The sequence below is a fragment of the Pieris rapae genome, chromosome 18 (assembly GCF_905147795.1).
Source record: "Pieris rapae chromosome 18, ilPieRapa1.1, whole genome shotgun sequence".
Classification (NCBI taxonomy): domain Eukaryota; kingdom Metazoa; phylum Arthropoda; class Insecta; order Lepidoptera; family Pieridae; genus Pieris; species Pieris rapae.
Window position 1 is genome coordinate 4,866,041 of NC_059526.1, and position 25,997 is coordinate 4,892,037.

At 35.2% G+C, this 25,997-nt stretch overlaps 2 protein-coding genes across 3 annotated transcripts; both read right to left on the reverse strand.

Moving 5' to 3' along the window:
* Nucleotides 1-1,019: 1,019 nt before the first annotated feature.
* On the reverse strand, nucleotides 1,020-10,823 carry LOC110994500 (cytochrome P450 CYP12A2). Of its 2 annotated transcripts, none has more exons than XM_022261168.2 (11): nucleotides 10,701-10,823; nucleotides 10,471-10,584; nucleotides 9,531-9,649; nucleotides 8,033-8,160; nucleotides 5,799-5,911; nucleotides 5,452-5,568; nucleotides 5,036-5,314; nucleotides 3,983-4,139; nucleotides 3,352-3,564; nucleotides 2,577-2,748; nucleotides 1,020-2,079 (listed from the first exon to the last, which is right to left on the reverse strand). In XM_022261168.2, exons 2-11 carry the CDS (start codon nucleotides 10,521-10,523, stop codon nucleotides 1,928-1,930), a joined length of 1,503 nt encoding a protein of 500 aa, XP_022116860.2. In that variant the 5' UTR covers nucleotides 10,524-10,584; nucleotides 10,701-10,823; the 3' UTR covers nucleotides 1,020-1,927. The 2 variants fall into 2 exon arrangements, with proteins under 2 accessions (XP_022116860.2, XP_045488162.1); XM_045632206.1 differs by having other exon boundaries at nucleotides 10,471-10,577; nucleotides 10,701-10,755.
* Nucleotides 10,824-10,852: 29 nt separating this feature from the next.
* On the reverse strand, nucleotides 10,853-25,968 carry LOC110994501 (cytochrome P450 CYP12A2). The gene is made up of 10 exons (XM_022261169.2): nucleotides 25,349-25,968; nucleotides 23,428-23,543; nucleotides 22,908-23,035; nucleotides 22,061-22,173; nucleotides 21,393-21,509; nucleotides 20,768-21,043; nucleotides 19,525-19,681; nucleotides 12,346-12,558; nucleotides 11,625-11,796; nucleotides 10,853-11,320 (listed from the first exon to the last, which is right to left on the reverse strand). The coding sequence occupies exons 1-10, from the start codon at nucleotides 25,402-25,404 to the stop codon at nucleotides 11,169-11,171; spliced, it is 1,500 nt and encodes a 499-aa protein (XP_022116861.2). The 5' UTR covers nucleotides 25,405-25,968; the 3' UTR covers nucleotides 10,853-11,168.
* Between the last annotated feature and the right edge of the window lie 29 nt (nucleotides 25,969-25,997).

Here is a 25,997-nt window from a genome sequence, read left to right on the forward strand (position 1 = left end):
CACGGGATTTGTCAAAGAAAAGCGAGCTTTTACGATGCAAATTGCAAATTTTGAGATCAATTGGGAATTATTTCTATGAATTAACTAGGTTTTCTACTTGTAGGCGATCATATAATATCTGTTGCCATTAAAATTTTATAAACCCGTACATAGTAGTGGGTAGTAGTATGTGGGTCGATTTATTACTATCACTATATTGTTCTAAAATAAATAATATTCTAATTTAACTTATTTTACATTAAATTCTAATGCTGGCAATATATATATACACAAAAGCGACCGTGGTCAATAAAAAAATTTCAAAAATAAAAGCTAATAGTTGAAACTACTTGGTGATCTTCGTGAAATTGTAATAAATATTTTTGAGCAGTTTTTATTTTCAGCATGTGTATAAATAACATCTGTTAAGAATCTATTTGAGCAGTGTTGGCCTAGTGGCTTCAGCGTGCGACTCTCATAAAGATGGGGATACGATATGGATATAATGTGATGTGTTTATACATTGTTTTAACCCAATATTGTCTTTTTCCTTTTCGTAATTTAAGTCGTAAATATAAGTAAAAGGTATGTATGTGTGTTGGATCTGCCTAGTACGTGCCACGCTCCACGCATCACAATCTTCGATCGTGGATCCCGGGATCGCCGATCCAATTTGGATCGTCCGTTGCGGTATCCGTGCGATGCGGCTAATTCTTGCAATTCAAAGATTCATTTTATTCGTTATGAAACTGCCGTTCTGCTAAGTATTATGTAGTGCCTATTTTTGTTGCTTACCTGATTTTAAGTGATGCCGCCTCCCATGAACACTCGGACTGCCAGAACACTCGCAAGTGCGCTGCCGGCTTTTTAAAAATTGGTACGCTCTTTTCTTGAAGGGTGTTTTTTTTAATAAGTTTAACGTTACGGGTCGGTATTACAATATACCATCATTATTAATTAATATGTTAGAATGTACCTACTTACTTAAATACGTTTTTGGCGGTCTATCGATAATTCTTGTTACTCGAAAACACATAATGCTCTGTTTACATGAGAATTTATTAGCTATAATTCACACTTGGTTACACTATTTCCTTTAATTTATATCCCAATCGCGCAGCATATGCGGATTTCCACTTACGAAGATCTGGGTCAAATAATCAATTACATATATACAGAAATGTGTATTTATAGTCTACTTTGGTTTCCGTTAATTTCTAAGTTGGTTTCTCTGTGATGTATTTGGTTTTTTTATTATTATTTTGCTACGTAGGTTTTTAGCCACAGAGGTGCAAATTTTCTTACCTTAATATATTTTTAAAAAGACTCAAACAACTTTGGAAGAACGGATAAAGGGGTGCTGCAAGTAGAAGTCTGCCTTGTTGTTCAATAATTAAAATAAGACGTAGGCAGCTGTGTTATTAATCCAACCATTCCATAAGCTCGCTGGAATTTTTTGTACAAATATGAAATGGTTTAAATCTATACGATCCAATATAAAGTGTAACAGTTATCAACGAATACATGTTGATTTATTTAAAATGTTTGTAAACGACAAGATTATAGTGCAAATATACCAGATGTGGAAATGGACACCAATTATGTTACCATATAATATTTGTATCGCAATATGAAATGTAGTATGTATATTATGAGAGGATGCAATTTCAAGTTCATTTATTGATGAGAAAAGAAATATTGAAAATAATTATTTTTGTTGTTTTGTTCGTTGCCTAGTCGTCAGTGACGTCATTCTTTTTAGATTATCACCACTATCGTACGTCTCGAAAGAACAAGAACAAGAAGAACAAGACTCAGAAATGTGTCTTCCCTGTACCTCATTGGATGGGGCAAATATACCATCATGTTTAAAAGTAATAGTACTGAAATATTCAAATGATAAATGCATCAGTTTATATAAAGTATTTTGCTCCTAAAGTATTGTAATTTAAACATCTTTAAAAATGAAGTTAAAAGGTTCCACGATGTAGTTCAGAGAAGCTGGACGCACATTGAGCTCCCCTCCCAACCACTCTATTTCAAAGTTTTCTATGGTCTTCGAGAGAAAGGTTTCTATTTCTAACTCCGCTATACGCCGACCTAGAAAAATCAATTAAGCCATAAATAAAACGAAAACATCTTTTATAGTTCAATTGGTATGCAAATTATATAAAGCAGGTGTTATACATATTAATAATAATTAAATTATATAAAGATACTGAATTTAAAAAAAAATAAGCTAAACTAGACAAAGAAAAGAAACAAGGAAAGACAAAGTTGTGTAAGCCAATCATGAAAATACGAAGAATATGTATATATACATATAATATTTAATAATATATGTTATGGTGTTCTTGCACTTCTTACAAAGTTAAAAATAATTTAATAAGGTGCTTATTTATTTATTTTTTCATTTAAAGGTTGCCTGGAAGAGATCGCTCGAAAGTAGTAAGGCCACCCTTATTTTATAACTATTATACATATTTTATACCAATTTTTGCATTAAAATCGTAAGTACGTAATATGTACGTACGTAAATATATTATTTCACAAAACACCACCCGTAATTAAAGGTGACAAATAAAAATTTTAGATACCTATACAACTTCTGACTCCAAAGCCGAATGGGTTATATGCAAACGGATGGGCGTTTCTATAGTGAAGTGGGTCTGTCTTATCAACAAGCCAACGTTCTGGAATGTATTCCTTCGCTCTCGGGAAATGATCCTCAGATATTGATAGGAATTGGTGTCCAAATGTCACATACATCTGGAAGTTAAAGATATAATTCTTTTTTGCTATCCTTTTTAGGTCTGGAACTCAAAACTTATGTATCATTTGTCATGATAAATAGCACAAGCTAAATAGATTATCATAGTCAAATAATATCCGATTCCAATGTCAAAATATCGCGTGCACATTGGTCAATTTGATAATAATTTACAAATCAGGTAAAAGGACAAAGTAACCAGAAATGCAAAAAAAGTGGATTGGGAAGCCAATGGGCCAACCTAATGTAAAGTGATACACTCGAGTTGGACACTCTAAATACCATAGGGCCTGAGAGTGCGTTGCCGGCCGTTAAAGAATTGGTCCGATCTTTTCTGGAAGGCCCCTAAGCCGAAAACTGCCTTAGAGCGAAGCTCAGTTGCGAATCGATGGACGTCGAGGTGATACGGATGGTATTTGAATATAATATTTAATATAATAATATAATATTTTAATACTCTCTCTCTTTAGTTGGCAGCTCATGTCTGAGCGTCGTGGTCAGCAACGAAGCATCTAGAGCGGACTATCTGCTTCCATCGGATTCTGTCCAACGCTTCCCTTACGCATACTAATACTAATTTAAATCTATTAAATATGTAATGTATCTTTAGGAATTCTATATCCCAAAATATCATACTCCTTTGATGTTGCCCTCAAATTTCCAGAAACTACGGGCTTAACTCTGAGCGATTCTTTAATGCAAGCTTTCAAGTATGGTTTTTGTTCTGAACGGGATAAAATTTCTTCTCTTAATTTGCTTTGCTTCTCGGGATTTTTCGCAAGTAGATAGAACGTCGCTAGCATTGTGTTCGCGGCCTTTTATAGAAAAAATTGAGGGTATTTTTAAAATGCAATAACAAATTCAATTCAATAATTGATAAACACACTCCAAGGAATAAAAAAAGGCCAAATGCAAAATGGAGGAATTCTATTGTGTTCTAAGTACAATTTATTTTTATATTTACAAGAGATTTTTTTACCCATTTTGAGGCATATCTGAAAGTTCTGCGGAATACGCGAAAAGCGGGCCTCGCCACTTATCCGATAATATTAAATATTTACAGGCAAATTCACAATTTCTCGCCGCTCTCGTTTCACCCTACTATTAATACATTTTACGAATTTAACCATTTTTTTTGGCAAAAACCTTCAACATGCGTACCTGGACGTCTTTAAAAATCAAATAGCAAGTTATCCTTGTTATTAATAAAATCTACCTTCTCCCCACACTTACCGTATCAACACCAGCGAGTAACATGTCACCCGCCATTATAGTAGCAACATTCTCGTCAATTTCTAGAAGCTTCTCAAGAATTCCTTTTTCATCATTCGATTTATGGTCCTTAGTTTTATATTGTTCTCGTGCTTGATTGATAAAGTATCGACTCAAACTGAAATCATTAATATATTGAACAAGTTTGTCGAAATCATATTTCGTCATGAAGGTGGATGAAGCGAGAGTGGTTTGTTAGGAGAAAGGAGAGCACGCGAACCTCGGGACCAAGTGAATCTTCCTATAATTGAATAGAACTATTTTGTTTTTTGCTACACTGAAAAGATTGCTTAAAACGGTAAATAATCTCATTGTAAGTAATGCAATGAATTGAAAGATTGCAATCTTACTAAGTACCTAATATAAAATTGCGCGATTTAAAGTATAAACAAGGGTTTTTCGTAAATTACGTGATTAAAGGTCACTAAACATTAACAGTATCTCTTCAAAGGAATCCGAAGAATGCTCGTGTGCTCCTTTTTTGTAGGGAAACTGGCTGAAGGACAGCATTGACAGCTCAGCTCTGGCTGTTTTGGTGAGCGCAGGCCAGCCGCAATGGACTTTTTCCAGCGACAAGGGCAAGGACGTCTCCTGCGAGACTCGGACCTCAGTTTGGGCCGTTGCGCGGTGGAGGACAGGACGGAGCTCACTGGAGTGAGCGAAGTACGAACCCTTACGGTCCCGGTGAAAGCTGTTTTTTACCCAAATCTGGCTTGGATTCACCGCGCAGGTGGCTTTTGATTTGTCATTAGCTATCGTTATTCGGTCATACGGATCCGATTTTTGTTGGGATGTATTACCCTTTTTAGCATTCATTATTGGCATATGGTAGGAACCTCGTGCGCAAGTGCGACATCTAGCTGTATCCTATTTCCTACTCCCGCTAAACCACTTCGAAAACCTACCAAAGTTTAGATATATAATTAGATGATTTTTTAATTTTGTATCAAAGACTCTATAGAACAACGTCTGTCAATTCTAATAGCATTAGTATAAAAATACACGAAAACTTACTTTGTTTGATCTTCATAGCACTTCATGGCTTTATAGTAGTTTGGAGTACCAATGTACCGCCACAAACTTGGCTTAAAGTCTAATTTGTCAGCCATTTTGAAAATATCATGAACAGTCTGTATGAGTCTTCTTGCTGGTGAGTCTTCAGGTAAATTTGGATCGAAGCAATTTAGCCGACCTCCTAAAGCAACCACGCCAATAGATTCTAATGCCCAAAGATTCATTTCAATATCGAGTTTTCCATCTATAGTATTATCTGGTTTACGTAAGTGTTTCATTCTGTAAGACGAAGAAAATATAATAAATATTGTTAGAGTCTTTTGTATGAGCTATATCTTTTGTTTAAGCGTTAATTTGGTAGGAAATATATCCTAAGGTAAAAAACAGTATTTTTAAAGATACAATAAAGAACAGACCTGGTGACCATGTCTTCAGCGACTTCTTCTAGAATTTTGCTATACAATTTTATTGTTTTTGTATGCAGCAAAATCGGATTCACCGTTGTTCGGAACTTCCTCCAAGCCTCTCCGTGACTAAAAGAAATATTTATCAAGCGCCTTGTACTGTACATATTTTCGTATTGATTGACTGATAAGTCGACATTCGTTGGAATGTTTTCTTTCTCTCAACAAAAAAAAGCATTATTTTGCAGTTTTAGGGTGATAAGAAAAATAGAAAATTACGTCAATCTTAAGGTTCATAAATGCATTAAATAAATAGGTGAATTGTCATTTGTTAAATGTATGATGAATTTAGTAAATACTCTGTCAAAAGGCCGGTCGGCTCGTCCGGATTATTCTTGTTCTTCCGCTTTCTGTAGTGTTCAAAACTGGCAAACCCCGGGCGAGCAGGCATCCAATTTTCATTCCGTAAAATCTGTTTAAGAAAGTCTTAATTGTAATTGTATAAATATTTGAATAAGTTAATCATCACTACATAGTATAAAACAAAGTCGCTTTCTCTGGCCCTATGTCCCTTTGTATGCTTAAATCTTTGAAACTACGATTTTAATGCAGTTTTTTAATAGATAGAGTGATTCAAGAGAAAGGTTTATATATATAATAACATCCATTAAATAGTGGAGAAGTACTATTATTTTTGAGGATTCTAATGTGATGTCGTAAATAATTTCATTTTTACGCTTACATTGCAAACGCAGGCTGAACCCTACGAGTTTTATAAAAATAATGTACTAAGTATTGTACACATTGAAAAGGTCTACAGAAAAGTACGTGATGGTATATGTCTATCTCTTATGGAAAACCCACAATAACTTTTTTGTCATTTACTTTTTACGACAAATAAGGCTAATTTTCGAAGCGATTTTAACCAATACAGCATCAATCCTTAACCAATTAAATACCTTGAATACATTGTTCATTTAATATAGATCTATACAGCCTATTACAGCTCATTTAGCAGCGATCGAACGCGTATATTATCGGAGCTTTCCAGCGACGGAAATAATAATACATAATAAAAACCTGCTTTTCATCAGCATTGCACCCGTGCGAAGCTGGTGCGGGTCAGTAGTTGATTTATAAGTAACAACTATTGCGACTTAAGGCAATTACGCCCTCTACACTTTAGGTTTAATAATTACTAGCGACCCGCCCCGGCTTCGCACGGGTGCAATGCTGATACTAAATACACTACAGAAAATCTGTGAACGTTGTATATAAAAATGTGGGTTATCCATAAGAGATAGACATATATCATCACGGACTTTTCTGTAGACCTTTTCAATGTGTACAATACTTAGTACATTATTTTGATAAAACTCGTAGGATTCAGCCTGCGTTTGCAATGTAAGCGGAAAAAATGTAATTATTTACGACATCACATTAGAAACCTCAAAAATAACAGTACTTCTCCACTATTTAATGGATGTTATTATATATATAAGCCTTCCTCTTGAATCACTCTATCTATAAAAAAAAACCGCATGAAAATCCGTTGCGTAGTTTCAAAGATGTAAGTATAAATGTCTGTGATCAGCCATCATCGAAGATACCTAAACATCATCACCATCACCATCACCACCACCAACAATTTTTTTTTACAAAAATAAAAGAAGATGAGAATACTAGATGGCACATTTCGTAAGGAATAGTTGTCCTTTTGTGTTTTTTAAAGAACTCTTCTCGTGTCTTCGAGTCGAATTGGTTCGGAAACACTTTAACGGGTATTCATGTCATATTTATCGTACATTATGTTGTTAAAAAAAGCTTATCGATAACGTCTGTTATCTGAAAGTGTGTGTATCAGGATAATAAATGTATTTATGTAAATAAATAAATAAATAAAATATAAGATGACATTTGCATGCCTATTTATATGTGGCGGATTTTTGTAATTTATGTAACTAATTGTAAGACTATTCTAGCAAATAAACGATTTGATTTGATTTGTATTCTTTGAAGTAGTTGTATTCACTATGATACGCTCTACGCCTTTGACTTGCGAACTGGTAGTGAACGTAAATTTACAATTTTTTTTGACGTTTACAAGTGTACTTGTTTACCTATAAGAATAAATATTTTTTGATTTGATTTGATATAATTCAGTTAGAAGTTTAAAATATGGTTTACTAGGAAATATAACGTGGGGAATAAATGCTTGCTTGTACATATCGTTAGGAAACTTTCATGTCTAACACAAAAAATGTGTCATTCAGCTAAACAATGGACGGGACAAAAATTCTTGACAACCCTATTTCTAGAATGTTTTTTTTTTTGGTTTTATGTAGAACAATCTGCAAATTGAAGTAAATACGATCCTTTTCAACTTAGGGTCCCTGAAGAAAACAGAGTACCAATTCTTAAAAGGCCGGCCACAGACTCGCAAGCCTGTGGGTATCGCTTAAAATCAGGTGACCCTCCTGCCAGTTTGCCTTCTGTTCTATTAGTATTAAAAAACTCAATCACTAGAAAATCTTTTAACCGACTATGCAGTCGTAATCGTTATATTGGTACAAACATTACAATACAATAATACCTGGGCAGAAGCTTCGGCATCCAGTAAGAAAATGAGGGTTGGTGAACCAAATTTTCCTTCGAACTTCACAATTGGACCGAACTTTTCGTAAAGCACCTCTGGCATTTTTATTGGATCAGCGAGCATTCCTGAAAAGGATGAATATGGGTTTTATAGAGATTATCATTAGTGAGCACTTATTTGGATAAAATGTGGTATGGAGGTAACAGCACTGAGGACATAAAAGTTTCTAGGATTGTTTTATTTGGATTAGTAAGCCTTTAGATAAGTAATAAAGTGTATCGCGCTAGACAGTTGTTATATATATAGTTATATTCAATAATCAAATCAAAATGTTTAAGCAAAATATTTTTTCTATGTAAGCCTACAAAGTTTTCAGCTCACTTTAAAATAATACTTAAAATGTACTTATTTTTTGTATGTATGATATAAGACCATACAGTGACACAAAGTAATTAATTATATCAAAGAATGAGGTAATGAGTTAAATATTAACGTAATAATGCATTAACATACGGTATAAAAGTATCGTGTTGTACTTTATGTTGTATAAATAGATAAAAATATTTAGTAAAATGCTAATTCAATGGCAAAAGTTCACGATATTTCCAACGCCTGCAACAAATCAAACAATCACTCGCTTCGCAGTAACTTTTCTTTTCCCATATTGTATTGTACGGGAATATCTTTATAAATAAAAATGAATCGTAAACTATGTTGCTAAGCGTGAACCACGAAGAAGGGAATTCAACTTTAAGTATTAACAAAATTATTCCTTGAACTCTGACGGATTTTTGTGAATTAAAAAATAATATATATAAAAAATATGAAAACTTTAATTTTATCTAGTAGTTGCAGTCTCTTTGGGGTAGCATCGCAAAATGTTCCATATATTGGTACCAGGCTACTTAAGCCTACCTCGGCTAAGTAAAAAAAATATATAAGGGCGAAACGAAGTTCGCAGCTAGTATTAAAATAAAATAAGATATGGTCATATCAGGTACGGTAGCAGGGCCTCTTTATGCTCAAGGACTGACGTCACGCACATACACTTGTAAATAGTAATTATGCATAATTGAAATGATACCTAATAATCTGCGCAACAGGATATACAGTCGGACAACTATTATCATTATTATCTAAGTACAGGTGATCTTGATAATAGATAGCAAAAGTAATATGTTGATTAAATTATAAACATACTTTATTAGGATTTATTACTGGACTAATTTTGATACATAATACTATCGTGTAAACAACAAAGATTGTTGACAGAAATATAGTCTTCGCAGTATGTAAGACGTATTTGTTGGTACCACTTTCATCAAATCCAAATAAAATAATGGCATCGGCCAGCCAGTACCTTTAAAAAATTGTTTATGACCTACAAAAAACACAGAAATTTCATGCAGATTATATATCTATCAAATTAATTGACCGTTCAATATATAATAAATCGATCTAGAGGCAAAATGTAATAATCAATAAAGAGTTTTACCTCCAGGCAAGAAATGGGGTAGTTGCCCCACAATGGGCCAAGGTTTTGGCCCCGGTATTGACGTCCATGGCTTTGATTGCGCATTCTCTGTACTTATCGCACTGTTAACTGTCACTGTCCTGAAATCAGTAAAATTATATTGTTTTCGTAATGGATAAATGTACCACGGAAGAACTGTCTTGTTAGTACATACAGCATGGTGTGGGGATTATCAGATGAATTTCGTCTCAGGCATATTCTGTTATTAATTAATATAAAATAAATAATTGGTACAATCTTTTTAGGTCTGGAACTCAGACTTATGAATGTGTACACAATCATTTGTCTTATGAGCAAGTAGGTGATCAGACTCCCGTGCCTGACACAGGCCGTCGACTTTTTGGGTTAAGGCAAACTGGTTTTCTCACGTTGTTTAATGAAAGGAATGATTTTTATCCACCGTTCGGGTGAATGTGAAATTAAAATCCACTGGTGCATAGCAGAGGATCGAATCTGCGACCTCAGAGATGCGAGTCGTACGCTGAAGCCGCTAGACCAACACTGATTTTTTCTGTTATGAATGTTGAAGTAAAAAATCCATCATTTATTGTTCCATTTAGTTAACATGGCAGAATACATAATGCTACAAAAAACATTATATTTTAATATATATTTTTAATTTTTTTTGACTCAACCACACACAACATATTCATGTTCGTTCAATATTTTTCCTTGTGTAGTTTCTGAGTAACAATAAATTAAATAAACACTATATGCAGAAAAAGACTAATATATTTTAATATTTTTTTCTATGAGATTGTTTTTTCTGTTACGCATAAAATTAATCTTTTTGATATCTATTAACATAAAGATGACGCTGGGCATAAAGTTAAAAGTATTGCCATTAAAAATATCTAATGCTGACAGTTATCCTTACTAGTAAGAATAAAAAAAACCATACCTGTTGAAATTCTTTGTAACAGCGACACACGCAGATTTTCGTATAGACTGCATGTTTACATCACAATTCACAACTGACGCGCAATTCACTTCACTTATCAACTTTATCTGATATCTGACAAAAAACTCACAGATTATAAACAAATCGGTATTTTAGTGGATAATTTTTATATATTTCATTCACAAATGTAAAATCACGTATTAGAACCTATTTTAAATTATTGAACTTACCTTTTCGAACAATGTTATGCTCCTTCCTCTAACTCCGAACTAACTCTGAGGCGCTCCTAAATAAAATGACCTTCACTCATAGGAATTTAAATAAAGCTGTTTATCGCAATATCGCATTTGATTACATTCGTTTAAACTATTAAAAAGGTATATCTGTTCATAGATAATTTATTTTTCACTCAAAATATATCAAAAAATCAATATAAACAATATTATAATCATGATTGAAATTATTATTCTGTTACAATATACCAAATGCCGTTTTTCAAGCGTTAGTAATTAAAGATATCGAATCATTGAGAAACAAAAGACAAACGTTTAATAAACAATAACTTATAGACGCAGACTTCATTTTAAAAATGGAACTATATTATAATGCTTGCATTTCAAATGCACGCTTTTGTATTTTTAATGGTAATGTGTTCATAGAAGAGTTCCATTTTCGAATTTTACAAAATATGAATATAGCTACAAGTCTTCGAAAAGAAAATAGTATGGTCCAACGACGTAGTTGATCCCGTATACTTTGGTTTTAGCAGGTGGTCCTATCCAATCCACTCTGAAGTTCTTTAGTATATTTGAAATTAGAATCTCCAGTTCTAACTCAGCAATTCGGCGACCTTAAACATCAACTAATATATACGTCTGTAGCTCGTAAAAACTATGAAGCGCAAATAGTCACGGATAATTTTAGAATAAAACATAGAGTGTGTTTTTTTCGTTTCATTATATGTAAATTGTTATAACTGTAATTTTATGTGTGACTGAATACTGTTGAATTGTTTCTCGCGTAGCTTATGTTGTGTATTTATATTTTTTCTTTTTTGCTTATAGATCTGGATATCGTTAGCCGATAAAAATAAAAACATCACCTTAACGGTTGCACGTCATATTTCTGTATTAAACATCTTAAATTGTACTCACCTAAGCAGCTCCTAACACCGAAGCCAAACGGGTTACACGCAAATGGGTGTGCCCTTCCATAATGTAAGGGATCAGTTTTATCAACCAGCCAACGTTCAGGAATAAATTCTTTTGAACGTAAAAAATGTTGCTCACTAGTTGACAAAAATTGGTGAGCAAATGTTACTAATGTCTGTAATATTAGACAACTATATTAAAAAAAATTCTGACTTCTACGAAATAAATGTGATTTAAATTTGGAACTTCGATCACCAAAGAGATCAATTACTAAATTGTATGAATACGTTACTGGCTGAAAACTATAATCTGTGCAAACCAAAAAAAACTAAAAAGAATGCGCGAAAGGCATTCTTTTGTTCTGCTTGGTTCATACATTTAAGTGGTAGTGATAACTGATAAGTATTGTATTAATGTCAGAGAAATTAGTATCTTTTTTTTAGTTCCAGTAGGGTATAAAAAACTATTTCAAGTCATTATCATTAATAATATTATAAAAGTATCTACGTGCGATGACGTACAAAATACAAAGGTAGAACAACAGACATTGCAAGGTATATTTGTAAACAAAGCAAATATGTTAATGTACTGTATATACTATTTAAACGAGTTAATTTATCAAATTCTAAATCAACGATCCCTCTCTTATTGCAACTCTCCTCGTTATTTCAAATTCTTTGCATTAAGTTTAATAAGCTTATGTGCCAATTATAGGCATACTTACGTTCTTCGGTAAATTATAACCTAAAATATTGTAATCTTTGGTGGTCATTCTTAGATTTCCAGCTACAATAGGCATTACACGTAAGGATTCTTTAATACAGGCTTTCAAGTAGGGTTTCTTCTCATCCTGAGACAATATTTCCTCTCTTAGTTTTTCTTGCTTTTCTTTATTTTTTGCTAGTAAGTATAATGTTGCTAACATAGTGTGTGCAGACTGGAAATAAAAAAAGGTCGTAATAAATGATAAGTGTATGGAAATTAATCAGGTGCTATGGAAAGCATCAAGTAAAGATGAAATATATGATGGCCTCATGTACCTTTTATTTACTATACTTTAACACTTTGGAACTCTTATATAAACATGTCGAAAGAAAAGCCTGCCCTAAAGAATGCGGTCAATATTTTATATTTAAAATATCGTCTGGTTACTATCATTCCACTAGCAAGATACGCCAGGCCAAAAAGTGATAGGCATTGCAAGGATTAATATGTATGTGGGTATAATATTGTTACGAAGACGGGTCAACTGCAATGTTTTTAGATTTTTCCACTACTTAGAGAACTTTTCAGCAGGCTGAAATATGATTTATGACCGTTTCAGGAGAGGGTCAATCACATATTAGAAAATCGAAATTTACATAATGTTGCCGTAGTTTTCAGGAGGCTGAAACATTTTTCCAGTCGGTTTCAGAACACGTATAGATGAATGGTACACTTTTCAGCAGACCCGTTTTCAGGCGTTTTCAGGCCTGGTTATAACCCTTTGATGAAGGAATATTCTAGAACGAATTTTCTAGGTGTGGGACAAGCACTGTTTGATACGCGAAAGAGAGAAAAGATAAGAACCTTCTCGAAGCTAGACCGAGAACTCTAGAACGTCGTACGACAAGCACGTAGCAATGTGCGAAAGAGATAGCAAGTACGCGCGTTCTAGAATTAGGCGATCGCTACTCAGTAGCGCTCCCGCCTAGAAAGTTCTCGTAAACATCGGAAACATCGTTCGAGATTCTTCCCAGGGATATATAAGCGAGCCAAAACGCGATCACTCAGTTCAGTTTTGAATGCGATTCCAAGCGATAAACAGCGAAGAGAAAAAGTGCGAACAAGTGCGATACCAGTGATAAAGTACTGAGTGATTTAAGTGATTAGTGCTTTTCTGTGCGTAATTTCCAGATATTAGTGTATACGAATTCCTCGTAGATTTTATTGAAATAAACCCTTGAAGAAATCGACGGCAGTTCCTATCCGATCCCCTAGCTCGTAACATTTTGGTGTCAGAATTGGGGATAGAAAAATGCCAATTACTCCAAGGGAGAATCCAGAGGAGTTTGTAGCAGAGTCTCCAGCTGCGGAGGGAGTGCAGACAAGGGCACAAGCAGCACGTGACGCCGCCCGGAGACAGAGTTTTGATGCGAACCGCGGAATGGGCGAAAGCAGCGACGCCAACATCCTCCTTGCTCTGCGCCAAATGATGGAAGAACAGGCAAGACGACAAGAGGAACAGGCACGACAAATGATGGATGAACAGGCACAGGCACGCCGATTGATAGAGGAACAGGCCCGTCGCCAGGAAGAACAAGTTCGGCGATTGATGGAGGAACAGGCACGCCGTCAGGAGGAACAGGCACGCCGTCAGGAGGAACAGGCCCGGCATCAGGAGGAACAAGTTCGACAAATGGTGGAAGAACAGACACGACGTCAAGAGGAACAGACACGCCAAATGGTGGAAGAACAGGCTCAGACACGTCGTATGATGGAGGAACAGGCTCGTCATATAGGAGAAAAATTAGGAGATCTTAAACAAGAAGTTGATAAAAAAATTGAAAATTTGGAATCTGACGTGGATAGCAAGCTATCGAAACAGGACAAACGGATTCTCGGATTGGAACATGAAATGCAGTGCTTGAAGACCACGGGTGTCGTAACGTCTGTAGCACCATCTGGAAATCTAAAAGTGCCTCCCTTTGATGGTAAATCTTCTTGGGGCGCGTACAAGGTACAGTTTGAGACTGTAGTAGAGTCAAACGGGTGGAATGACGATCAAGCTGTCACCGCCCTTATTATGGGACTGCGAGATGAAGCCCTCACCATACTAGATACCAAGACAGGTAAAGTGACGTTGAAGCAACTGCTGGATGCCCTGGAATCACGGTACGGAGATGCACACTTGGAGCACGTCTATAGGGCTCAATTAAAGGATAGGATACAGCAATCAAATGAAAGCTTGCAAAAATGGGGAGTAGAAATAGAGACGCTGGTTAGGAAAGCCTACGCATCCTCACCAGACGTTGCAGACAAGATGCTGGTTCAAGCTTTCGTCGACGGTATTCGTGACCGTGAAATTCGAATGGCTGTGAACCTAGGACATCATAAGGACCTCAAGAATGCTCTTGCCCATGCGTTGGAAGTGGAAACATTTTGCAAGGATTCTCGACCTAACCGTATTAGGGTTGTCACGGAAAGACGTACTTCCCAACGTGGACCCACTTGTTACCTCTGTGGAGAAGTAGGGCATATGAGGTTTTCATGCCCTAAGAGAAATCTCCAAAGTGAAATGAAGACAAGACGTGGGGAGCCCGAAGAAGTGGATGTGACTGCCGCTGAACAGCGGCAGGGAAACGAATAGAAGCCAGGACCACGGGGCGGGTGCTGGCCGGATCTGTAAGGAAGGCCCCAAAAGTTATGATCTCTCAAACTCAGGATGGGAATACCATTGTCATCGACGGAGAAGTTAACGGAACTAGGTGTGAGTTAACCCTTGATACTGGAGCTTCCCGGACAGTTATCAGATACCAACTTCTGAAATCATTTTACAAAAGTCTTTCTGGTGGAAATGTACAGCTCCTTACAGCTACTGGCCAGCACATAACCGTTCGAGGAGAAGGTATCGCTACCTTCAAGATTGGTGGGAGATCATACAGACACAAGGTGGTAATTGCTGACATTGTGGATGACTGTATTATCGGCTTAGACTTCATGAAGCATTACAACTGTAAGATTGATCTGAAGAACGGCACATTCAAGTGTAGAGATGAGGTAGTTTCTCTAAAGGGCAACACGTTGAAAAGTGGGTACGACGTCTATAGAGCTATCACTGCAGATGATACAGTCAGTAAACAACGCGAGATAGTTCAAGCAGTATTGGAGGACTGTAAGGAAACTTTGACGAAAGAAGAAATTGCGAAAGCAAAGAAACTATTGAATACATTTTCAAACATGTTTGCTACACACGATGGAGATTTAGGAAGAACAGGGGTAGTCAAACATCAAATTGAGACTGGAAGTGAATCACCAATACGTTTGCGACCGCGACGAGTACCTGTCGCATATGAAAAGAATATAGACAAGATGATTGCGGAAATGTCAAACCATAATGTCATTGAATCATCTTCTAGCCCTTGGTGTTCTCCAGTAGTTTTAGTCAAGAAAAAGGATAACAGTTTAAGGTTCTGCGTCGACTACCGTCGTCTTAATGATATCACGAAGAAGGACAGTTATCCCTTACCTAGAATAGATGACACCTTGGATACTTTAAGTGGGGCCAAATGGTTTACAACTTTAGACTTGAAAAGTGGCTACTGGCAAGTGGAGATAGACCCAAGTCATAAAGAGAAGACAGCGTTCTCAACTGGAAAAGGACTATGGCAATTTAAAGTTATGCCGTTTGGGCTTTGCAATGCACCTGCCACTTTCGAAAGACTAATGGAGAAAGTACTGTCAGGGCTGATAGGAGAAGCCTGCTTGGTGTACTTGGATGATGTAGTCATCGTTGGGAAAGACTTCGATGATCACATACGGAATCTTCAACGGGTGCTCACCAGACTGCAGGGAGCCAACCTGAAACTTAGTGCTAAGAAATGTTTATTTTTCAAAAGAGAAGTCAGCTACTTGGGTCACATTATATCGCAGGATGGTGTTCGAACAGACCCCAATAAGATAGTTGCGGTAAAGGAGTGGCCAGTACCTAAAGATAAAACTGAAGTCCGCGCTTTCTTAGGCTTATGTTCTTACTACCGACGATTCGTGAAAAATTTCGCGGATATTGCAAAACCACTTCACAGACTCACCGAAGAAAAGAGGCGATTCACATGGGACAAAGAGTGCGAAGATGCGTTCAATGAGCTCAAGAACCACCTATGTGAGACTCCGATACTAGGCTACCCGGATCCAGATGGCGAATTTGTGGTAGATACAGATGCCAGTGGAATTGGCATTGGAGGTGTACTATCACAAGTAAAAGGTGAGCACGAGCAAGTAATAGCCTACTTCAGCAAGTCGTTGTCGAAACCAGAACGGAACTACTGTGTCACTCGGAGGGAACTACTGGCTGTTGTGAAGACGCTGCAGCACTTCAGCAAATACTTGTTAGGTCGGAAGTTCCGTCTTAGAACAGATCATGCTGCATTAAAATGGCTACTTCAGTTCAAGAATCCGGAAGGACAAGTGGCTCGATGGATCGAACAACTGCAAGAGTATGACTTTGCTACCGAACATCGCAAGGGCAGAGCCCACGGAAACGCAGATGCATTGTCTCGAAGGCCATGTGAGGACGATTGCAAACATTGTACAAGACACGAAGGTAGAGAGGTTGCCCATATAAGGATACTAAGGACAGACACCATTAGTCCAGATTGGTGTGGGAAATTAATTCAGGAAGAGCAACAACAAGATTCTGACATTAAACCAATTCTGGACTGGATGCAATCTTCAACTATCAAGCCGCGATGGAATGACATTGCATCTACTAGCACCACGACCAAGAGTTACTGGGCTCAATGGGATAGCTTAGTTCTTCACAATGGAGTATTATGTCGCAAATGGGAAAATACTCGAGGGGATGCATCTCATCTGCAGTTAGTTGTGCCAAGATCCAAGGTTCGCAACATATTGGAAATGTATCATGATGGCTCATCAGGCGGGCACTTAGGAGTGAAAAGGACTCTTCTGAAAATTAAAGAGAGATTTTATTGGATACATTGCCGCGAAGATGTAGAAGACTGGATTCGGAAATGTAAAGCTTGTGCAGCTGTTAAAGGCCCACAGACGAGAACTAGAGCGAGTATGAAGCAATACAATGTCGGAGCACCATGGGAGAGGATAGCAGTTGACATAGCCGGACCATTTCCATTAACAGAAAAAGGAAATAAGTACATCATGGTTGTTATGGATTATTTTACAAAGTGGCCCGAAGTATTCGCTATTCCTAATCAAGAGGCAGCTACAGTAGCTGAGATACTTGTAAATGACGTATTCTCTAGATTTGGAGTACCCTTGGAGATGCACAGTGATCAGGGTAGAAATTTTGAGTCTCAACTGTTTCAAGAAGTATGCCGGTTAATGGGAATTCATAAGACGCGGACTACTCCATATCACCCACAGTCAGATGGAATGGTGGAACGTTTTAATCAAACCTTGGAAAGGCATTTGGCAAAATTGGTGGACAGCCAACAAAAGGACTGGGACAAGTATATTCCGTTATTTCTAATGTCATACCGGTCTGCGGTTCATGAAACAACGAACGTTACACCTGCTTTAGCCATGTTTGGGAGACAACTTAGATTACCAGCTGATATTGTAACTGGACGACCACCTGACACCCCGGAGAGTGTTACAGAATATGCGGCGGATCTGCGTAATAGACTGTATGAAATCCATGAACACGTACGAGCATCACAGAGCAAAATAAGTGAGACTACGAAGATAAGGTATGACAGGAAGACGAATCACATAGAATTTAAAGAAGGCTCGCAGGTATGGCTCCATAACCCGACAAAACGCAAAGGAAAATCACCAAAGCTTCAAGCCGACTGGGACGGTCCATACACGATAGTCACGAAGATTAATGACGTTACTTACCGGATAAAGAAAATGAGTGGTTTAAGGAGCAAACCGAAAGTCGTTCACATAAATCGATTGGCGCCCTATAAAGGAAGTAATGATGCTCGGGACGAGCATGTCTAAGGAGAGGGTAGTGTTACGAAGACGGGTCAACTGCAATGTTTTTAGATTTTTCCACTACTTAGAGAACTTTTCAGCAGGCTGAAATATGATTTATGACCGTTTCAGGAGAGGGTCAATCACATATTAGAAAATCGAAATTTACATAATGTTGCCGTAGTTTTCAGGAGGCTGAAACATTTTTCCAGTCGGTTTCAGAACACGTATAGATGAATGGTACACTTTTCAGCAGACCCGTTTTCAGGCGTTTTCAGGCCTGGTTATAACCCTTTGATGAAGGAATATTCTAGAACGAATTTTCTAGGTGTGGGACAAGCACTGTTTGATACGCGAAAGAGAGAAAAGATAAGAACCTTCTCGAAGCTAGACCGAGAACTCTAGAACGTCGTACGACAAGCACGTAGCAATGTGCGAAAGAGATAGCAAGTACGCGCGTTCTAGAATTAGGCGATCGCTACTCAGTAGCGCTCCCGCCTAGAAAGTTCTCGTAAACATCGGAAACATCGTTCGAGATTCTTCCCAGGGATATATAAGCGAGCCAAAACGCGATCACTCAGTTCAGTTTTGAATGCGATTCCAAGCGATAAACAGCGAAGAGAAAAAGTGCGAACAAGTGCGATACCAGTGATAAAGTACTGAGTGATTTAAGTGATTAGTGACAGTGTTTCATTGTGTGTGTTATTAGTGCTTTTCTGTGCGTAATTTCCAGATATTAGTGTATACGAATTCCTCGTAGATTTTATTGAAATAAACCCTTGAAGAAATCGACGGCAGTTCCTATCCGATCCCCTAGCTCGTAACAATATAATGAAAGACACACAAAACGAAACCATGCATTTGATTGTGATTGGACAAACGGACGTTCTTGATGTATACACGTGTAGAAGTAGGTAAGACTAAAGCTATTGACCAATCAGAATCAAAAAGAGCGCTCCGTATGAAACTCTCAAGAAAAGTGGAAGCGATGACTTTTAGATTATGGTTGGTTTGTTAAAAATATATAATAGAAGGAACCGATTTAATAATCGAAATAAAAAATATCTAATATCAGCTAGAAAACAAGAGAAAAATGATTTGAGTGAGTTAGACAACGGTTTATAGTTGTGTCTTGCTTTCATTCATCAACAAGATTTATAACATATTATGTTTTCAAATTTATTTTCTGTTCGAAACTTTAGCCACCATCAGCATACCATATTAGCATATTAATCATAATACATACTGTGTCCACACCAGCAAATAGCAAGTCCGTGGCCATGATGACGGCCACTTTCTCATCTATTTCTAAAAGTTTCTCAAGAACGCTTTTCTCTTCATCATCTTTCCTTTCCTTCGATTTATATTCTTCCATCGCCTTTTTAATGAAGTACTCGCTGATGCTGAAACATTTTTATATTTTGGTATAATAGCGAATATAAAAAACTTAAATCTTCATCACTCAGACTTATATGTCGTGTATGCGGTGATATTAGTTGTTTATACTACGTATTTGCGTGTTGTTCTCACGAGTATGTAAGTGCGTGCTCCTATTTCACTATGCCTCCTGCTGATAGAGGACAAATCTTTGTTTTTAATTTATTTTTTTATTCTTTATTACTCAATATGTCATATGGAACATGGTGTAGTGGTTGCAGCTCCTTACAAGCATTGTGTAAAAAAACTTGGGGATTAAAAAGAGTGGCGGAGAGTTTATTGCTAGTTCTTCTCTTCCGTTCTACGCCCTTGATTTGAGAACTGGCAGTAAATGTAAAATTAAATTCATTTAATATTTCTTTTTTTGACGTTCATAAGTGTACATTGTTACCTACATGAATAAATAAATTTTGAATTTGAATTTGAATATAATCCGTATTCTAGAACGCCGAACTAGTTTCCACAGCATTCAAAACATTTTTCTGTATGAAGTTTGCCATACTTAAAAACCAGACCAACCATACTAAAACTGAAGACCAGATTGCGATTTTAGATACGTATTGGAATGCAGGGCTAAATAAGAAATTGATTAGGTACATTATTTAAAAATAACTTTTTGAATGTATTTTTAGCCCCTGACTATTCACATGTTTTGACAATCTTCAGCTTGAGCATATACCAAGTCAAAATGAGACTTAATAGTGAAATGGGTCAGCCAACACATTTTAGATTTACACAGTAACTTACATATTTAATCATGCTTTGTTATATAAGGACTAGATGCAGACCAAATTATACGCTGACACAGCCTGTGATATACGAATAGATATAATACATTATTTTGGACACCAGTAATGGTCGATTTACTGCAGCCGAACTTTGAATGAGCGTCTGTAAGCACCCAGACTTAGCACGGTGTAGTCCGCCCCAAAGACCATGAAAATTCTGTTGGACTCTTGACGTAATCTAAATGCGATGTTAAAATTTTATGAAAGATAGAAACATAAAAGTGTAATAATAATAAAAAGAGATCCAAATAAATGTTACTGTACCTTTTTTGCTCAGCATAACAATTCATTAGCTTTCTATAGTTCCGTGTTGAAATGTATCGCCATAAACTAGGTCTAAAGTCCAATTTGTTTATCAGAACAAATATATCATGGGCAATTTGAATGAGTCTTCGGGCGGGAGAATCTTCTGGTAGATTTAGATCAAGACAGTTTATTCGACCACCCAGAGCCACTACACCAATCGTTTCCAAAGCCCATAACGAAATTACATCATCGATATTTTCAATAGCATTTTTGTCATTACGTTCGTATTTCATTCTAAAAATATTCAATAACTTATTTTAATATTTGTCGTTTAGGTCAATTGCTACATATTTATGGTATTATTTTAAGACTTCTCTATAGTTTTATTGAATTTTATTATTATTTAATTTATCGGTTAAAGAAAGAGAGGTATGAACATTTTTGAGAAATTTTAGATCATCAGATTTTAATTCATCAGGTGTCATTTGGAGTGATTTTTAATTATTAGTTTTAACTTATGAATTTTGATACTATTTATTACTTGTTTTTACTAATGAATTCTGATATAATTTTTTATTTATTATTATTTATTTATGTTCAATTGATAACTAGATGAATCCACATCTTGAAAGGAAAATATTACCTTGTAACTGTATCATCTGACACTTCGTTTAATATTTTGCTGTAGAGTTTAATAGTTTTCGAATGCATCATTATTGGGTTTACTATTGACCGGAATTTTTTCCATGGTTCACCATGACTGCAAAATTGTTCATTATTATTTTTTTGTCTCCCAGTGGGCGGCGATTCAATTCTAGATTTAATTCAACGTGGTAAATAATGTGTTTTCAATTTAGAACTTTAAATTGCTTCCTAAGGTCTTGCATTCGAATCTAGGCAATGCAAAAATGGGATCTACGAAACAAACTAATGTAGGAATCGTACGGTGAAGAAATTCAGTATCCCTACCTAACTACTACTAGTTAACTCTCAAATGGAAACAATTTTAAAGTTATTAATTGACTTAATTATATATCGTCTTAGCTGCTTAAATAGATGGAGACAGACAACGCTGACATGTGTCACGTTAGCATTAGCTATGTATAGATAATTAACAAGATTCAGCAGAAATTAATAATTTTATGTCATACCCGCATACCCTCTAGGTAACGGGACTATGAATAAAATATTAATCTTGTACTTTAATTAAGCTAGGTTACATCAGTATCTGGTTATATATACAAGTGCAGACAAACTTCATGTCCAATGAAGTTTAAGCTGTAAAGAATTGTAACTATTTATGGTTCTTACTCAGTTAAAAGGCCCGTTAATTGATCAGGACTGTAGGGAATAACTTTCTTTCTGTAGTACTCCAAACTCTTAAATCCAGGACGAACGGGCATCCAGTTTTCGCTTCGTAGAATCTATAAAATATTTCAAATGTAAATTTTGTCGGTCTTCAATAAACGTGTAACCCGACAACAATAATTTAAACTTGTATTGTTGTTTTTATTTATTTAATAATAAGTAATCCAACAGCTATTTAACACATATTATTATACAAAACACAAATACAATACACAAAGCCAAAACAGATTACACAGATTAAATAAAAAACAGAAAACAAGCATTAAAAGACAAAGTGTCATTTAAAAGAAAAACAAAAGAATAAAATTCTTAAACATTATGCACATCTCTCTTCTTGTGGTAGAAAAGATCAATGTCTTGAAAATGGTTGTCATAGTTCGACAAAACCCTAAACATTGGAGAATTACGCAGATAATTCGACTTCGTACGAGGCATACTGTTTTGTTGTTGTTAAGTTTGGTAAAAATATATCAAACATTATTGCGCCACTTTCTAAGCCAAATTTCGCGTCATCGCATTTAATAAGTTTTTATTAAATTTAGATTTATTAAAAAGGCTTTACTGTGGTTTTTTTTTTTATTATTATACTTTCTAGCTGTAGGCTTTAGGGGTGTACACCTGTATACTATGTTATGGAGGCTAAAATTGTAACTAATGATTTCAAAACAGTTCACCATTAAATGTGTCACAAATATTAATTATAAGAGTAGATATAAGTAAGAATTAAATGGAGGAGGTTTTTTTATTTATATATGTTTTTGTATATAAATTCCAATTGAGCTGAACTTACATGCGCAGCGGCATCTGCATCTAAAATGAATATCAGTGTTGGCGCACCCAATTTTCCTTCTAATCGTACAATAGGTCCAAATTTATCATAAAGTGTATTCAACATTTTTTCACGATTAGCGAGTGATCCTACAATTATGTTATTTTGTTAGTATGTTACCTATTCATGACGATTCGATAAGCTCGTCTTTCTTTATGTAGGGGGTAACAGAACAAAATTTGGATTATTTCTCATTACAAACCAATACTGTGTCTTTAAAATATTAAATGAAAGGCTTGTTGCTTTTATGAAGTAATATTTCCATTAAAATTGATAATTAAGACTACGATATTAAGAGTAGAAATTATGTCCGTCATATCTGCTATTCTAGAATAAGTTTAAAATCACATCTGACAGTTCATCACACAGTTCTGGACCAAATTCATACATTAACAATGAGGTCCAGAACTTAACAGTTATTGAAAAAATATATTACAATTAAAAAAAAATCCTTTAAAAATAGGCAACAATTATTGCTTACCTCCAGGCAAAAAATGCAAAGTCTGTCCAATAATTGGTAATGAGTAAGGTCCAGGAATCTGTTTCCATGATTTAAAATTTGAATGAACAGTCTCATTTCCCTTTAATGAACAAAATCTGGAAATACTTTTACTGTATTTTGTTTAATTAGAAAAAATCTATCCAGCTTAAAATTATTACTGTTTTATCGGCAATAGAACCAGTGGCTATTTAATAACCAAGCTTATAGCCAAGCGCCATAATGGCGATCTTCAAATATTAAGAACTATATTATATACTAGTAAAAATAAAACTTGTAAAAGTAACAATAAAATGGCTTAAAACTATTAAATAACATGTTAATTATGAGTTTCAAAGCCATATTTAATAGACTAAAAAAGCCATTGTCAGCTTTTAAAATATATGTGAAAAGGACATAAAAAGTGACTTTCGATTTCATTTAAATTATCTATTGGGCAATTTGTGTAATGTTCATATTTGATTATGCCATTTGTAGAACTATAATGTAAGAACTTGAAAGAGACTGGCTTAGACATACCCGTAATATGCATTACAATTAAATTTTAAACGTTTTACAGCACAAAGAGCGTTGTGTTACTTAACATTAATACGTATCAATAATATTTTTAAAAGTAAACTTAAACCTAGTCTTATAGGTAATATTTCATAATCTGTATAAATACTTTAAAATACACTACGTGTTTACATTTAGGTGAAGAATATCTAATCATAACAATCAGAGATAACACTTTAAAAATTGATAGCGTTTTGTATCAGCTGTTCACCTTGACATTGAAAACTACTATGTGCGTGACCTTTGAAATATGTCGCCATTGAAATACGTGTTGGTGTATTATTCTCATTGTCTGTGCGTACTTCTATATCGACAGCTAATGCTAAGCGTTTCCTACTTTATTATTAAAATATAGGTGATAGTTGGGGTAATAATTGCAGTTCCTTATGTTTTCCTTGTGATTAAAAAGGGTATTATTGTTTCTTAATACAAACGAATGCTGGTAAGCGCAAAACTCGAAGATGGCTGGACTAATTCGAGTAATTTTTTGCTATTCACTCCTACTGAGAACTCTTCTCTTGTTATGAAAGTAAATATGAAAATAAATTGCAGGTAGTCTTAGTAAAAAAGGCGTAAAAAGGGTAGAAGTTTGCGGGGGCTGTTGTGAAGAATGGAGTAGATAAAATATAAACGTATATATCATATATAAACGTATAATGTATATAGGTATCGGTAGCCCAATGTTCATCTCGCTTCGTTCTTTATTACATTCATAAGTGTATATAGTTACTCATATGATTTAAAAGTTTTGATTGGATTACGCGATGAAACAAACATCTAATGTTTAACCGCGTTTCAATTCTATGTGTATTTTTTAACAATATAAATCAATAACTCATATCGGTAAAATCATTAATTTTTACATCATATAAACCGTACTGAAGGACTTTGCGGAGTATAGTTATAATTGAAATTTGTCACGACTATTATTATTAAGTACCACGTTGGCTTCCATGCTTATTAATAATAAAGCTGTTACAGTAGGAAGGCCTATTTAAAAACACAGAGAATTTTAATTACTTAATATTTTGTAGCAAAACATAAGTTAGCGGTCATACTATTGCACCATTGTCATCATATTGCAGCCCTGTTTTTTTTAATTGCTAATAATTTATTGAAATGCTAAGAGAGAGTCTATACGTATCCTATTATTTATACTAAATATGTATACAGAAGTATTTGATCGAATCATTTAGCATGAATTGTAATGTAGTATGAATTGAAAATAACATACCTGCAAATTACTTGCCTAGCTTTAAATTTTTTGCTACAATAGATTTATTTATACACAATGTGTAAAAAGAAATATAATACTGTAATGCTATGCTTCTAAAATAAGTATTCTTACCTTAAACAATTTTTAGATGAACGTAAGACTTCCGATAATTTTCCTAAAGGATGCATATTTTTAACAACTATAATGTGTTTTAATTAATATAGTTTCTTGCTGATACTTAAAACTACACGTAAACAATAAAATATATTCCAATACTTTCAGCGAATAATAGACAATGTAGGGCTTAAGTTGTTAAGTACGTGTTTTGGCGCGCTTACAGATTTATGGATGACAGTACTGTTCTCAATAGACAATTCTGTTGTCTATGGGTTCCTCTGTCGGTAGACGATCTCTCACCTATATTCTTTATACTGTTTTCTTTTATATCTAGATTTTTTTACTTTTAAATTAATTTGGCATTCGACGCTTGTAAACTAAATCGATATATGCACAGAGCATGCTTTTCTTGTAACGCGCGAAATATAAAAAAATAAATTGTATTTGGTATGTTAGATTCTAACACTGCTATATAGTTTAATTACACTTTTAGCTAACTTTTGATGTAAACAGACAGCAAACTGTGATTTGATAAGATAAGAAAAGGAAGGTAGTAATAAAATATGTTTACTTTACCTAACTTCGGTTTCGATTAGTTTCAAGCGAGAAATATTATACAGCTTTTGTCTAAGACAAAATTTAAAATATTTGTTACCTCAATAAC